At 61.8% G+C, this 15,140-nt stretch overlaps 1 protein-coding gene across 2 annotated transcripts; it reads left to right on the forward strand.

The window, feature by feature from the left end:
• Positions 1–6,057: 6,057 nt before the first annotated feature.
• E2F2 (E2F transcription factor 2) lies at positions 6,058–15,140 on the forward strand. 2 transcript variants are annotated; one of them, XM_080378856.1, is made up of 6 exons: positions 6,058–6,828; positions 11,997–12,084; positions 12,454–12,673; positions 12,786–12,944; positions 13,124–13,238; positions 13,529–15,140. In XM_080378856.1, exons 1-6 carry the CDS (start codon positions 6,637–6,639, stop codon positions 14,015–14,017), a joined length of 1,263 nt encoding a protein of 420 aa, XP_080234982.1. In that variant the 5' UTR covers positions 6,058–6,636; the 3' UTR covers positions 14,018–15,140. The 2 variants fall into 2 exon arrangements, with proteins under 2 accessions (XP_080234982.1, XP_080234981.1); XM_080378855.1 differs by lacking the exon at positions 6,058–6,828 and adding an exon at positions 6,866–11,098.

The following is a 15,140-nucleotide window of genomic DNA, read 5'->3' on the forward strand; positions in this document are numbered from 1 at the left end:
ACATGCATGCACACGCACAGCATCCCAAATCCAAACACGCAGCCCCCCCCCAGCACCCTGGCCCCACACCCCAGGCACTGTGGGTTTGCTGCCAGCCCTGGAAGCTGCCCTCTCCGGGGGGGACCCTGCGGCCCTTCCAGCTCCTCCCGGCCCCAGTGATGGTGCCAAAGGGCCAGAGCCTGACCTGGCTCTGTGGTTAGGGATGAGTCATGGCTGTGGGTGTATCTTGGGCTCTGCTGGGGTTGGCACCCAAACTGGCCCCACGCGGCTCATTGGCCCCATCCTGCCCAGCACAGGGCGTGCCCAGCACCCTTGACACCCTGCTCATGCCTCGCCCTGCTCCAGTTCCCACGCCAGTGCTGCGTGGGGAAACTGAGGCACGCTTAGGATTTCCAGTGTGGGAAAGGGGTGAACAAAACCCCAGTCTCCTCCACACCCTCCCAAAGGCCCCCAACTTTCCCCTGGCACCCTCCACCCCTCTCAGGTCTAATCGCCAGGCTGGGAGGGCTCATCCTGCAAACCGAGCCGTGGTGAGGCTCAGCACCAGCTGTGGGTGAGGATGGGGTGGGTGATGCAGGAGCATTTGGGGGATGGCTGCAATGCAGGGAAGGTCACTGTGGTCATGGGGCTGGATCAGCAGAGGAAACTGGTCCTCTGTCCATGAAAAATTGGGGTCTTTGGGTCTCTGAGCTCCTTCTGTGCCTCAGTTTCCCATTTGTAGAAAGGGAAGTGGCTGCAGCACTAGAAAGCAAACTGGGACAGAGGAAGTGTGCTGTTGGGATACTGGGAAAGGCCCATGTTGATACTGGCCCAGCCTGGCTCTGGGAGCACTGGGACATGTCCCTTGTCCCTTCACCTTTTCCTGGCCACACAGAGGCGCTGAAGCCACAGGGGCTGCTCATCGACTTCAGAGTTGTGTGCAGTGAGGTAAGGTGGGGTGGGCGATGGGTGCTGGACCTGCAGCCCACCGGGACAGCGGGGACACCCCCTGTGCTCCCCACCCTGCCTCCCCCTCCAGGGGGGGACCACCAGGAATGGATGGGCTGCTTGCTCAGCCAGCCTGTCAAGTTCACCCTGTCCACCAGACCTCCAACGACACTGCCCTGCCAGCTGTGCCCACCACCGCCTGCTGCTGCCCCTTCCTGCTCCCTTGCCTTTTCCTCGGGACTTTCACTGCCTGCGGGATGGGTCCATGAAACCCCACAGTTCTGTTTGATGGCAGAGAGATGAGCGCTTCGTGCATGGGGAGAGGGTCACCATGCTCATACCTGGGCAGTGAATTTGTCCATACTAGCCACTGGAGAATCCACAAGTTTTGTATTTTATACCCAACATGGGTCTGATGGAAGAACCTCAGCTGGTTTCCCAGTAGGCCATTGCCATGTACCCCTCAGTCCCACCCCAGGGCCCAGCAATGCTCTTGCCTCCTCTTTTCCCTCCAGTTCCAGTTTTGGCTGAGCTATATCACAGACAACATTGTGCTGGTCACCAAGGTGCTGCTCAACTGCTTCAGGGGTTTCTGGCTGTACTGGAAAGTGGGAGCTGTGGTGACCCAGGATGGAGACCTTCAGCATCTCTCTGTCCCTGTGTCCCTGCAGTCCTCCATCACGGAGTCCCTCATCCCTCCATTTCTGTGTCCCCCTGTCTCCCGCCCTGCATCCCTCGTTCCCCAGATCCTTCAGTCCCTAAGTCCCTCCATCACTCCATCCCTCCATCTGTGTCCCTGTATCCCTCTGTCTGTGTCCCTGAGTCCCTCCATTACTCCTCCATCCTTGCGTCCCTCCACCTCTCTGTCCCTGCATCCCTCCTTCACCCCTCTGTCCTTGTGCACTAGTGTCCCTCCACTTCCCTCCATCCACCCCTGCATCTCTCCATCCCACGGTCCCTCACCGACTCCGGCTGCGGCGGGCGGGGATGCCGGGGGGTGGGGGTGGGGACCGGGGCGGGGCGGGCCCCGCAGCCGCAGCTCGCTGCTGCCGTCTCCAGGGGAAAGGAGGAAGAGCCCGGCTCGCCACCGGCCCCGCCGCTGCCCCCCGCAAAGGACCGGCACCCCCCCGTGCCCCCCCCGGCAAGGACCAGCACCCCCACCCCAAGCGCAGGGATGCTTGGCCTCGGGGCTGCTGTGGCTGCTGGCCACCTGTGCTCAGCTAGTGGCCCATCACCTGCTACCAGGGCAGTTGTGCCCCCCCCGGGCAGAGCCATGGGGCACATGCACCCCCGACAGCCCCCTCCGCCCTGTGCATGGCCCCGGGGGAGGAGCATTAGGGGAAGGGCCCTGCGGAAGGGACATTGGAGGTCCACAAGTGCAGCCTCAGCTGGAACATCTTCAGCCTCCTGCTGGTCTGCCTCAGGGTGATCCCCACGCTGGCTGAGTGTCCCCAGGATTTTGGAGATCCTGAGGTGACCGAGAGCGGGGGGTGCTGCACCCCAGAGCCTCTGGTGCCCCCGTGCTGCTCTGAGCAGAGATGCTGTGGTCCAGGTGTGGTGCCCCCATCCCAAGTGCTGGGTCGGGGAAAGGCAACTCCATCGCTTGCTCTTCACCCTCATGCCCCAGACCCTCAGGGGAGAGGCCAGGAGGGGACCCAGCTCTCCTGGCCCCTTCCCCTGCCATGGTCAGTGCAGTGATGGGACCTATCGCCTTGCCCCAGGGTGATGGGGCTGCCGCAGGTCTGCAAGCTGGTCAACGACATCCCCGATCTCTGCAACAACATGTTCATCCTCTCCATCTCCACGGGGGGTTGGAACTACGTGATCTTTCAGGTCTCTTGAACCCAAACCATTACGTGATTCTATGCCGGTAAGTGGCTGGGAAACGCCTGCCTGGGCTGGGAGCATCAGCTTGAGCAAACGTCTTGGACAACAAGGTCCAGTGCTGGCCACAGCACCTCGGTGACTGTGGAGACCATGGGAACAGCAGGCACAGAGGAGCAGCAGGATGGTCTTTTCCCACCACGCTGGCCCATCCCACCTTCCCAGGAGGATCCAGGATACTGGAGGAGGGGTTTGATCTCCCAGCACTAAGGCTAAGGAGCTTGGCCAGACCCTGCTTGTGCCAGGGAGCCTCAGTGCTGGGGGCTGGAGGATGCTGAGCATCCTTCCCACTGCGGGGAAGGTGCCGGACCCCCATCACTGTCTCCATACAGATCCTCTTGGTGCTGGGCATCATCCTCTTTGGCAAGTCTGTCCTGGCCCATTTTGGTGACCAGGGGAAGGCCATGTACTCGCTCTTCACTGGCATCGCGCTGGATGGCTGGCTGGATATCTATGAGTCCTTCCAGTGAGCACACAGCAAGGTGTGAGCCCACTGCGGGGCGGGGTCCTGGGGGTGGCTGGGGCTGGGCTGTGTCCCCCCACCCCAGAAGGGACGTGGGGCACCATGGTGGGGTTCCTTTCCCATGGATGCTGAGAGGTTCCCCTGGGCCTTGGTGCTGGGGAGGTGGCCACCACCAACCGTCAACCAGATGGTCCTTGTCCCCAACAGGGAAGAAGAGCAGATGATGGTGGCCATTTACTTCGTCATCTTCATTATGAGTGAAACCTTCATCTGTGCCAACCTGCTGGTGGCCGTGGTGGCATCCAGCCTGTGGGAATCCCTGTTCACCCACAACAAAGAGAAGCAGAGGGAGCTGGAGCCCAGCTGGGAGGAGAGCCGGGACCAGGCACCCAGGACTGGTGGGCTCTGTGGGCAAGGATGAGTGGAATCTGTCAAGCCCACCTTGAAAGGGCCATGGTTTGGTGGTCCCCTGTAGAGATGGCCTGGGGGGGGAAGAGCTGCATGGTTCTTCCCCTCCAGCCAAAAGCCAGGAGACCTGATAAAATGGGTGTTTCTGACAAAAAAAAAAAAAAAAGCATTGAGAAGAGGGGAGGAAGCTGGAAGTGGAGATTTTCCAGCAGTCTGAAGCTCCTTGTAGCAGGGATCTGCACTTTGCACCCACCATCAGCATTTAGAGGTCAGGATTTCCATCTCAGTAGAGCTGGATTCTGGGCTTGGCTTGTTTGATGACAAGGGTCGGTCCTTGCATGCAGCTGGTGGAGGACAAAACCACATTGGTGAGTTAACCCTTTCAGCTGGATGGCAGAGAAACCAACACGGACCCAAGGACCCAAAGGTGATGGGGGACGGGGTCTCTGTGTACATCTCCCAGGACCTGTTCACCTCCAGCAGGCTGGGCAAGCTGGGTGAGGGATCCTGTGTGAAGTCTGACGCCTCTTGGAAGGCAGCGAGAACATCAGAGAGTACAAACCGACCCGTGAGGAGCTCAACCTGTGAGACCTGCTGCAGACCTCCTTCCTCTTTGCTGGCTTGCTTGTAGGGTGGGTGGTGGGAGCACCCGTTTGTACTCAGCCAAGGCAAAACCTCTCTGGAAAGAGCCGTCCCTTTTGGGGGGGGGGGGGGGAAGGTGGTGGCTATCACCCATCTGGAGGCATTGGTGTCACAGGGAGGTACCAGCCTGTGGCTTCTGGCACAGGAGAACAATTTGCTGGTGGAAAATGATGGATGGAAAGCCTGGAGAAGGCTTGTAGAGCCAGTATCAGGTACTGGGGGGAAGGATGCTCCTAAGTCCTGCCTCGGCTCTCAGCGTAGTCAAGGACGTGAGGGCTATCGAGTTCAATGTGGCGTAGGAGCACAAGCTGGTTCAGCAGAAGCTTTTCTACACCACCTTCTTGGACAGCCCTTACCCCACAGTGATGGTGCGTGGGGACATCACCTCCACTTCACCCAAACTGGAGGAGTTACGGGCGCAACCTGCCAGCCCGAGCCCCCAGAATCCAGGTCCTCTGCATACCCCAGTGTCCCTGTCCCAAGAGTCACCCAGCCGAAGCCAGCCCAAGGCAGCCAAGCGACACCGATTTATCCACCCTGCCGGGCACGGCGTTGTCTTTGTGTGCTGAAATGGAGACAGCAGTTGCCTTCTCCCCGTAGGGGGGGAGATGAAGGTCTGGGTGGGTTGAGCTGCCAAGCTCAGCCGCGCTCCTGGCAGAAAGAGATGCTGCCCAGCCGCATGGTGGCTTTACTGCTGCCAGGCTTTTTGTTCTGCCTCAAAGCCCTTGCATGGTGGGAGGCAAATGTCTGTCCTGGATCATGAAGTTGCCTTATGCTGGAGAGGAGAATGATGGAGAGGAAAGAATGGATGGGGGGCAACCATGTGTTGGAGGGGAACCATGTGATGGAGAGGAACCAGGTGAAGGAGAGGAACCAGGCGATGGAGGGCACCCAGGTGATGGAGAGAAACCAACCGCTGTGGCTCAGTGGCCTCAGCAGGATGAAACTGGCTCAGGCTGTGGTGGCCTTTTACTGGTTCCAGTAAGTCTCAGAGTTGCCCTTACTCAGGGATTTGCCATTGTCTTGGTGCTTTCTGCCACCACTGCACCCTGAAGTATCCCCCTGGCAAAACTGGGGGCCCTTCACCCCCTCTTTCTCCCCCTTCTTTGCCAGAAGGAGCTGGTGGACACGTGGTGGGTGGCCGATGGCTGGGACTGGTGGGTGATGGATCGGGTGAACTGCTGTGAGCAAACCAGGGAGTCCTGCCGAGGTCTGGCCCCCCCAGGCAGCGCAGACCCCTGCCTGCTCCCTGCCTGTGGGGGGTGGGATGCTGCCAGGCAGCCTCTGGCTGGAGGACCTGAACACATTTTTCTCCCAAATAGATGCAACCCCTCTCCAACCCTGGGTGGCTGCAGCTGGGGATGGGGGTGTGATGGGGATGGGGGCCATGGGGGTCAGGGGAGAGGGGTGGGGGGAGTGATGGGGGTGGGGGGCCAGTGAGGGTTGATGGGGATGGGGGATAATGGGGAGGGAGGGGCAATGGAGATGGGGGCCAATGGGGCTAGGGGGTGATGGGGATGGGGAGGTCACAGCCCTGAGCCTGGAACCCACCAGACTCGGTGGGGAGGAGGTGCCTTTAATAAATAAATAAATAATAATTAAAAAATCAATCCTAGTCATCAACCCCAATGATCCCCATCCCTGCCCCAGGCGCCCCCTCCGGAGGTGGTGCCAAAGAGGCCACGCCCCCCTGCTTTGCATACAGCCGCCGCGAGGCCGCTTTAAGGCCCCTCCCGGCGCGGCCCTGCTGGTTGCCTCGAGGGGGTGGGGCTGCGGCAGCCAATCAGTGCGCGGCGTTTTCCGCGGGAAATCCGAATTTCGCGGCAAGGCGTTTGGCGCTTAAAAAAAAAAAAAAACAGGAAAAAAAAAAAAAAAAAAAAAGCGCGATCGGGGCCGGGCTCGGGGCGGGAGCGGAGCCGGGCGCGGGGCACCGGGCCGAGGCAGGGCTGCGCTGCGGGCTGCCCCGGCCCCCTCCGCCCCACCGCGGCCGTTTTTTGGGGCTAAAGAAGCTTTTTCCGCCCGGTTTTGGTGCTGCCGCCGCCTGCTTCTCTGCAGGTATTTCGGGGGGGGGGGGGGTTTGGAGACCGGCCGGTGTCAGCGCCCGGCGGACCCCCCCCCCCGCGCCCCCCCTAAAATGCCACCGCTGAGATTGTGACCCCTTCCTTGAGGCAAAATCGTGGGGTGCTTCTGCCCCCTTCCCCGGCTTCTTGGAAAGGACTTTGCAATGCTGCGGCTCCCCCGGGGAGTGTCCCCCGCCCCGGGGAGGGGGGGCGCCGCCCTCCTCCCCCCCCCCCCCCCACCCGAAGAAGGTCATGTCGGTGATGGGCTCCTCTGAGCAGGGGGCTTCCAGCCTGGGCAGCCCTCTGTTACCTGCCGGTTGCTTCACCCAGCTCTACAAGCCGGCGGCTGTCAGCGTCCCTGCTCCCCAGGGGGGGTGTCTCTATGCCACCCCCCAGGGCCCGCAGCTCAGGACCCTCCGCTCAGCCTCAGCGGGACGGCTGCCGGTAAGGTGTCTGCGCCCCATCCCCTCCTTGGGCATCGCTTCGGTGGGATGGGAGGCTGGGGACTTTGTGCAGGGTGGCGAGCAAGGGATGGCTGACCCCAGGAGGTACAGCACCCTCCCAAATTTTGCAGCTTATACTGGGGTCCGCACCCCCCCCCCCTCAAATGACTCATTGGGGTGGGAGAGGGTAAGGTTTGAAATCAAAAGTCGCAATGAAATGGCTCATGCATTTCTCAACTTCCTTCGCCCCTGCGTGCCCAAAGCTGGCTCCTGGCTTCCGCGTTTCAGCCTTTTTTCTCAGCCTTTTTTCTCAGCCTTTTTTCTCAGCCTTTTTTGCCTCTCTTCAGCTTGCAAACAGTTTGCATCGTGCCTCGAAGGCGGCCACCGAGCTGAGGCCCTTTGCAAACCTCTGTCCACCCTAGGGAAGCAAGGGCTGGGTGCAGGCAGCACTCCTGCCGCCGGGGGCGGGGCGGGGGGCACCATCCCTGCTGGCTCACCCCGCTTCGGGACTGTGACCCCTGGGGTGACCCATCACCCATGGAGGTCGGGGGACGTGGGGCAGGGGTGGTTCAGCACCGCTGCCCGAGCTTGGTTCCTGCCTGTGGTTACAGCAGAGCTTGCAATATATTTTTTTTTTTTTTGGGGGGGGGAGGGGGGAGTGTGAATTTGAAGCAATTCCCATCCTCCATGGGACACCCCAAGGCTTTGTAGCAGGGACCCTGATGCTGGCAGTTGTGCAGGTTGGCACGGGGAGGGAGCTGCTGGCCCTCCTGTGTCCCTGTCACCGAGCCTGGGGTGCCTGCTGTCCCTAAACAGGGAAACCGTGGCCCAGATGGGGTGCTGGCCCCATGCCCACTGTTGGGGTGCGTGGGCAGCACTGCCCAGCCTGTCCCTCCTGCTGGAGGGCCCCCATCAAGACCCTGGCCGGCCAGCCCTGCTGGCAGCTGGCATTTAATTCCTGCCTGCCCCAGCCCGGGCGCGCGTCCAGCCCTCACTGTGAGCCTCTGTTCTCCCCGGGTCCTGGGAGGGATCCCAGACCCTGCTAACTTCGATTTAGCTTTTTCAAGGCTTGATTTATTTATTTATTCCCCCCCCCCCCCCCTTTCCCTGGTCCCTGATGCTCGGTGCCAGCTGGGGACATTGCTGTGCCTGGGGGAGAGCGGGTGTCTTTGCGCTGTTGCTGCGGGGCTGGCTGGGGCTGTTGCGAGTCTCATCCCGGGGGGCTCTGGGGCCACCTGTCTCCTCCCCAACCTCTTTGTCTCTGAGCCACCTGTGATGCTGCATCCTGTGCTGCTAGGGGCTGCTGTTGAAGGAGACACCTGTGCCCCTGCCTCCTCCCCTAAAAACACCCCACAAACTCACAGTCCTGTTCTCACGCATTGCTGCAGAGCTGGCTTTGGGCTAACAGCCTCTTTGGCATCACCACCATCATCATCATCATCGCCCACGCCAGGAGATGCTCAGGGTGCTTGGGCCTGCAGCTGTCCTCTGAACGGGGTCTGCAGGAGCATGGGGACATGAAGTGCTCCTGCATCTCCCTTGGTGGCTTGCAAGTGGCATTCCCCTCTGTCCCCATCCCATTTCCTGATGCCGTGATCCCGTTCCCTGTGCTGGATATCCCATTTCCAACCCCAGTGTGACAAGCTCAGCCCTGGCAGCTGGGGCTTACCCCGGCATACACCCCATTTACTGGCACAACCTTTGTGTGCAGATCCGAGGCAATCAGATAATGAGCATTTCCTCCCAATTCCTAAGCTGGGCGATTGCAGCCGCTCCCACCTGCTTGCTGGATTTCTGCCATATAAATTATCTGGGGTCACCTGGTCTGGGTGGAGGGACCCCATCATCCCCATGTCCATCCATGAGAAAGTGGGATGGGTTGTCTCTCACGGTCCAAAACCGTCTCAGATTATCTGTAGTCTCTGATTTGAGGGTCCTGGGGTAAGTAAATGCATTTTCCCCCATGAAAAATGCTATTTCGGAGCGGTTTTAGCCTGTGCCAATCCCATCCTCAGTATTTGCCCTGCTTCTAGCCATGTGGACCCTCTATAGGGGCCATGGGATCTCTATAGGGGCTCAGGGCTGCGAAGGAGCCCCGGGCAGAGCGATATCTCCACTGTGGGGTCCTGGCTCTCCCTGCCTGCTTCACACAGGGACAAGGGCGTTCAGAGTCCACCGTGATTTCGATGTGAGCTGGCAGGGCTAAGCCACCTGTGCAAAGAGCACCCAGGGTGGCACCTGTGGGTGCTGGGCTGGGACCCTTCCACACCGGAAAACCGCTCAGCAGCACCCTGGATTCTTCTGGGGTGACCCAGGGTGGTCCTGTCCCTCCTTGATCCCATCATGGGTTTTTCTGCATGGGCAGGAGGGGGCAATTTTGGGGTGCCAGGAGCTGGGGGGATGAGTGGGAAGGTGTCCTGTTGCCCTCAGAGGGGCTTTTTCTGTCTCTGACTTTTACAGCCTCCGGCTCCTCTCTGTGGGAAACGTCTCTGGCCAGGCCTTTCCCCTCTGCTGTGCTGGGATGGGGCTGTTGGAGGGGATGGAGACTCGGGCTGCATCTCTGAGTGGGGAGTGGTACCCAGGGTGGGGGGTGCTGCCTTCCTCCCCAGCACAGGGTGGTCTCCCCATCCCGGGGCCAGGGCTGGCATCAGCCTCCTTGCCCTGCCCATGGTATGGCTGAAAGCCCCCCTGACCACCCAAATCTGGGGGTTCTGCATCACCCTGTGCCCCAGTAGCCCTCAGCCATACCAAAGGCAGTGGGAGCTGCACCTGGGGGGCCTGATCCAGCAGCCCCTCGGCATGAGCAGCATCCCCGGGCACGATCCTGGGGTGCTCTGTGCCACCCTCCCAGCTCTGGGTGCCCATCCCCGGGCGCTGCGTTCCCACGCCCCAGGGTGTCGGTGGGGCTGGCAGAGGGGGACCGGGGTGGGGGGGGCCAGAAGGGCCGGGCAGAGCCCGGGCAAGCCCGGAGAAGGCAGCGGGTGCTGTTGAAAGGAAGCGTTGGCAGGAGGAGCCCACCGCGGCCCCCCCAGGGGAGAGGGCTGCTCTGATGCTTGGGCTGGGCGCAGGGTGTAGCCCCTGGCGCCAGGGCTGGGCCGAGGGCTGCTTGGCAGGCAGAGCTGGCAGGGGTCCCGGCCTGCCCCCCCCCGCTGCCTTACCCCCCCAGCAGGCTCCTGCCCTTGCCCGGGGGAGGGTCGAGCCTCTTTTCCCACCCCCTGTATCATATTGGGGTGTAGCTGGTGTGTCCCCCCATCCTGGGAAGCAGTGGCTGGGGGCTGGCAAGCGGCATGGGGGGGTCCTGCCATGCCCTGGGGGAGTCTTGGAGTTTGGTTCCTGCCCCACCCCCCCACCCCACCCCCATCTGCTCTGGTTCATCCCAACCCCTCCAGCCCTGGCAGGGTGCTGGGAGCCCCTTGTCGTGCCCCGCTCAGCTGTCGTGTGCCTAATCCTGCCCGGCTCTGGCATGGGGGGGTGGGGGGGTGGCAGCTGGGACACTTGTCCATTGTCCCTCGCTGGTGCGTCCCAGCATTGCGGGGTCCTGCCCCTGCCTGGGCCCACCAAACTCCCCCCTCCCCGAGCTGCCCATGGGGAAGCAGGGGGTCCCCCATTCTCCCCTCCTGCACATGGGGAGGGGAGACCACCTTAGAGCCTTGGGGGGGATCGGAGGTGGCTGGGGACAGCGGGACCTGCTGTGGGTTGCTTCTGTGCCTCAGTTTCCCCATTGCTTGGGCAGATGGGGTGCAGCTGACACCCCCATCCCCATCAGCGATGGGAACACATGGGCGGCTGTGGCCATCGGTATCCGGATTAGCAAGGGTTTGGGTGCCAGCAGAAGGGGGGCCAGGATGATGCCCCCCCTCCTTGTCCCAAATCGAGCTGGCAGATGCATGGGGTCTGATCCAGGGCAGGTGTTTCCCATGCGCTCAGCGTTAACCGTTGGGGTGCCGGCAGCTCGGGGGCAGATCCGGGGGCACGGGGATGGAGGCGCATTCGCTGGGGAAAACCTGCTCGGGGAAGGGAGGGAGGGAACAGATTCCCACAGGAGCTCAGGACCAACCTGGTTCCCTGGGGGGGTGGAAAACAGCCCCCGGCACCTCTCCCACCGGCCCCCTCGGGTGGGAACACCGCCAAGGTGCCCAACCCTTCCCCGCAAAGTGGGGTGTGCTCCCCAGGGAGCTGCTGTTGGAGCCACGCTGAGCCGGCACGGGGACCTGGGCGCCATGCGGGACGTGCTGGGGGGGACCCTGTGGGACAGCCCGACCTGGGAGCAGGTACTGGGGGGCTATGGAGTGGGGCTGGGGGCATTGCTTTCTGCTGCTGAGCCAAAGGGTCCCCCCCCAAGTCCCCCTGCTCATAACTGGGGTGTGGGGGGATCCTGGGGGATTTGCACGCTTTGGGGGGGGGGAGGTTTGGTGACATCCCCCAGCTCTGCTCTGCATCGGCTCTGCTGCACCCCAGGCCCCCCACCTTCCCTGGGTCTTTTTCTCCCCGAGTGATGCTTGGGGGAGTCGCTTGGGGGTGATTTCAAGGAGCTGTTCCCCCCCCCCCCCCGGCTGAGAGGACAGCATGTGCAAGGAGGTGTCCCTGCACCCGGCACCCACCCCTCCTCAACCCCCCACCCCACCTCACCCGTTTCCCTCCAGCTGGGTGCACGTGTCTGGGGCACCCACTGGTCCCCGGGGAGGGCTGAGCCCGGCTGGCCCCAGGTGCACCGGTGACAGCTGGGTGCCCTTGGCTGCCTCCAGCCGTGGCTGGGGGGGTGTGGGGGGGGTGAAACCCTGCACCCCAAAGAGCCAGCTGGCAGGGTGGGAGGGTGAGGATCCGGCCACGTTCCCAGGGCTCAGCCCCGTGGAGCTGTGCCAGGAGCTGGGGGTGAGGGGAAATCCCGGTGGGTTCCCCACGGCTGGAGTGCTGTGGCGGAAGCGGGCAGGAAGCCATGGGGGGTGCAGGGACCCCCCATCTCCTCCCCACCCACCTCTCCCGGTGGCCCCTCGCTCCTGTGGGAGCCCTTCCCAGAAGGGGTTTTGCAACCGGATGAACCTCTTGCAAGATCCCCCCACCCTGGGCTGTGGCACCCAGGACTTGGCTGATGCCCCGGGGTGGGGGGTCTGGGGGACTCAGGGGGGGTGTCTGGCTCAGCCCTCACATGGGGTTTTCTCTCCAACCCAGGCCAAGAGAAAGCTGGACCTGGAGGGCCCCGAACTTTGCACGCCCAAGGGGAAGGGCAGGACCCTGGTGCAGGTCCCCAGCCCCAGGAGTAAGTGGTGCTGGGCGAGGTGGGGCAGGGGGGAGCTGGGGGGGGGGCGGAGGGGGGGCACAAACTCCGTTTCTCTCCCCTCTTAGAGCTGCTGCAATGTCCCCTCTAGCACCACCCAAAGCGACTCGAAGTGGCACCGTGGGAGCAGCACCTGCTCCTCAGCCCCTCCTTGCTATTTGAGCTGATTCAACTCTGCGCTGGCAGACCCCCCCCCCCCCCCCCTCCCGAGGGGGTTATTTCTGGGTTATTTTTCCACCAGGTTAGGGATTGTACAGTGTTTAATGTCCCCAGCGTGTCCAGCCCCATGTCACCTCCACCTCATGACCCAGGCTAAGGAGAGGATGGGGGGGTTCTCTCGTTTTCCCGCAGCCCCCAAGTCTCCTGGGGAGAAGACTCGCTACGACACCTCGCTGGGGTTGCTCACCAAAAAATTCATCCGTTTGCTGAGCGAGTCGTCCGACGGCGTCGTGGATCTCAACCGGGCGGCCGAGGTGCTGGAAGTCCAGAAACGTCGCATCTACGACATCACCAATGTGCTGGAAGGCATCCAGCTCATCCGCAAGAAGTCCAAGAACAACATCCAGTGGATGTGAGTGATGCTAGGGGGCTGGAGGGGGACCAGGGGTCATGGCAGGGTGGGGGACAGGTGGCTCAAGGGCATGTAGGATGTGCTGTCCCTCAGGTGCCATCTCTGCTGGCAGGGGGACAGGGATCTTTGAGGACACGGTTGTGACGGCGAAGCAGCAGGCGCTGCGGGGGGAGCTGGCCGAGCTGGCCAGGACGGAGAGGACACTGGACCAGCTCCTGCAGGACTGTGCCCTGCAGCTCCGGCAGCTGGCTGACAGCGAAGCCAACCAGAGATATCCTTGCTGAGGGGGACAAGGGGGGAGGACAGGGTCTTGGGGACCTCTCTGAGCCCCTTCTCCTCCAGCTGGCATCCCCCAGGCTGGGGGGGATATTCAGAGGCCGCTGTTGGGACTGGGGGGTTGAGCCATCCCCCCTGCAGCCCCCCTTTTTCCTATACCTTGTCCCCGTCCACGCTGGCGTACGTCACCTACCAGGACCTCCACACCATCAGCAACTTCAAGGAGCAGACGGTGATCGCCATGAAGGCTCCCCCCGAGACACAGCTGGAGGTGCCAGACTTCAGCGAGGTGTGTGTGGGGCTGGGGGCCGTTTCCCCGGCTTGTGGCAGGGTCAGGGCTGGGGTGTGGGTGCTGCTGCTGCATCTGCGCCATCCCTGATGGGGTCATCTGGGGTGTCCCAGGGGTGCAGCCTAGCATGGCCCTGGGTGGTTTTGGGGTATCACCATGGGGCTGTTTGACCCTGACCTGGTCCTTTAGGGGCTGGAATGCCCTGCCTGGACCCCAATGGGTTGGGGGCGGTAGGGTGGGATGTGGGGTCTTTCTGGGTGTTCCACTGAGTCTTGCTCTGCTCCCCCTAGGACAACCTCCAGCTCCACCTGAAGAGCACCAATGGCCCCATTGAGGTCTACCTCTGCCCGGAGGAGATCGCGGAGGAGAGCCCCACCAAGGACCATGGCACCCCCTCCGCTGCCACCTCTCCACGGGACCATGCCGTACCCCCTTCCTTGCCAAACAGCCCTGGGCCAGCCCCACAGCCGCCCCACGTCTTCCCCCAGAGCTGGGGGGCCACGGAAACCTCCTCCTCCTCACCCCCACCTCTGCCTTTCGCTGTCTCGGGGGGGTCCAGCTCGCTGCTGGAGGTGGAGGCTGGGCTTCTGGGCTCGCCCCCACACCTCCTGCAGCAGACGGAGGACCAGCTGCCCTGCGCCCCCTCCCACCTGGACTTGGGACCCTTCATCACCTTCTCACCCCCCCTAGAACAGGATGACTATCTCTGGGGGCTGGAGGGTGAAGGTGTCAGTGACCTCTTCGAGGCATATGACCTGGGGGACCTGCTGAAGCACTGAGCCCTCCCCTCCCTATTGCCTTTTTCCCTTCCAGCCACTTGTGTCCCGAGTGTGTGGGGTCTCTGTGGGGTGGCTGGAGAGTGTGGGGTGCGTCAGGGAGTGCTGTGTTTTCTGAGGATGGTGGTGGGGGGCTCAGGTCAGCTACCGTGGGTGGCGGCTTCTCCATCTCCTGGGTTGGTTGTCATCTGGGGGCTCTGTCACCTCGCTAGGCTCCGGGAGCACCCTGGGAAAGTGTAGGAAGGATGCAGCCAGCTCCTGTCCCAGCGCTGGCCATAACACCACGGGGTGCCAGCACCGATGCTCCCCCACTGCCCCGGGGCTGCTGGTGAACTGGGGGTGCCTTTGAGTGCATGGGTTGGGTTAGGAGCACCCCTGGGTGGGAAAGGAACCCCTGCCCAGGATGGGCCATGTTGGGGGACTGTCATGTTTTGGGACCATTCCAGTTGCTCCCCAGTTAGACTGGTTTTTCAGGGTCATGACAGATTTTTTTTGAGCAGCATTTCCCCCTTGTGTGGCTGGGAATATCCTTAAAAAAATAATCAGGCAACAAAGCTGAAGTCACCTTTGGATGGTAGAGGATGAAGCTCATGTGTGGGCACTGCACCCACAGCCTCCAAAATCAGCAGCTCCGGCAAATCCCTGGCCAGGACACGGAGCCATATTTCTTGGGGGGCTGTGGCCCCTCTCCCCCAGTCCGCACCAGCTCCCTCTAGCCTCTTGGAGCTATTGGTGCTGGGGGTATCAAAGCTGGAGTGTACTGGGACAAAGGATGCTATTAACTGGTGGCTGGAGCATCACCTGCAGAGGGGCTTGGGTAGCGGTGCGGCATGAGCCCCCAGACATGGGGCTGGATACGGCTTTTAATTGTGCCATTGCAAAATATATGTAATTATTGCACTGTATTTATACAGGACCCCCCTTTCGGCATGGTGCTGGTGAGGGGTGGGTTGGTATTTTGGTTGTTAAGTGAGTGTATTTAAGTTGTCCGTCCTTGGGTTGGTTCTGCTGCGGTTTGGCTTGGAGGCAGCGTGGGTAAGAGTGTGTTTTGGCATGGAAAAACTTGTGGCACTTGATGTTTTCTGCCTGGGAGGGGGTGAAATAAAATAAAACTTTGGAGTTATAA

This window comes from Falco punctatus (assembly GCF_963210335.1).
Source record: "Falco punctatus genome assembly, chromosome: 3".
NCBI classification, from domain to species: domain Eukaryota; kingdom Metazoa; phylum Chordata; class Aves; order Falconiformes; family Falconidae; genus Falco; species Falco punctatus.

Coding starts and splice junctions, on each gene's coding strand:
- E2F2 (XM_080378855.1), top strand. CDS start 10,412: ATGGGGAAGCAGGGGGTCCCCCATTCTCCCCTCCTGCACATGGGGAGG. Junction 11,099..11,996: donor ACAGCCCGACCTGGGAGCAG/GTACTGGGGGGC, acceptor TCTCCAACCCAG/GCCAAGAGAAAGCTGGACCT. Junction 12,945..13,123: donor GACAGCGAAGCCAACCAGAG/ATATCCTTGCTG, acceptor GTCCCCGTCCAC/GCTGGCGTACGTCACCTACC.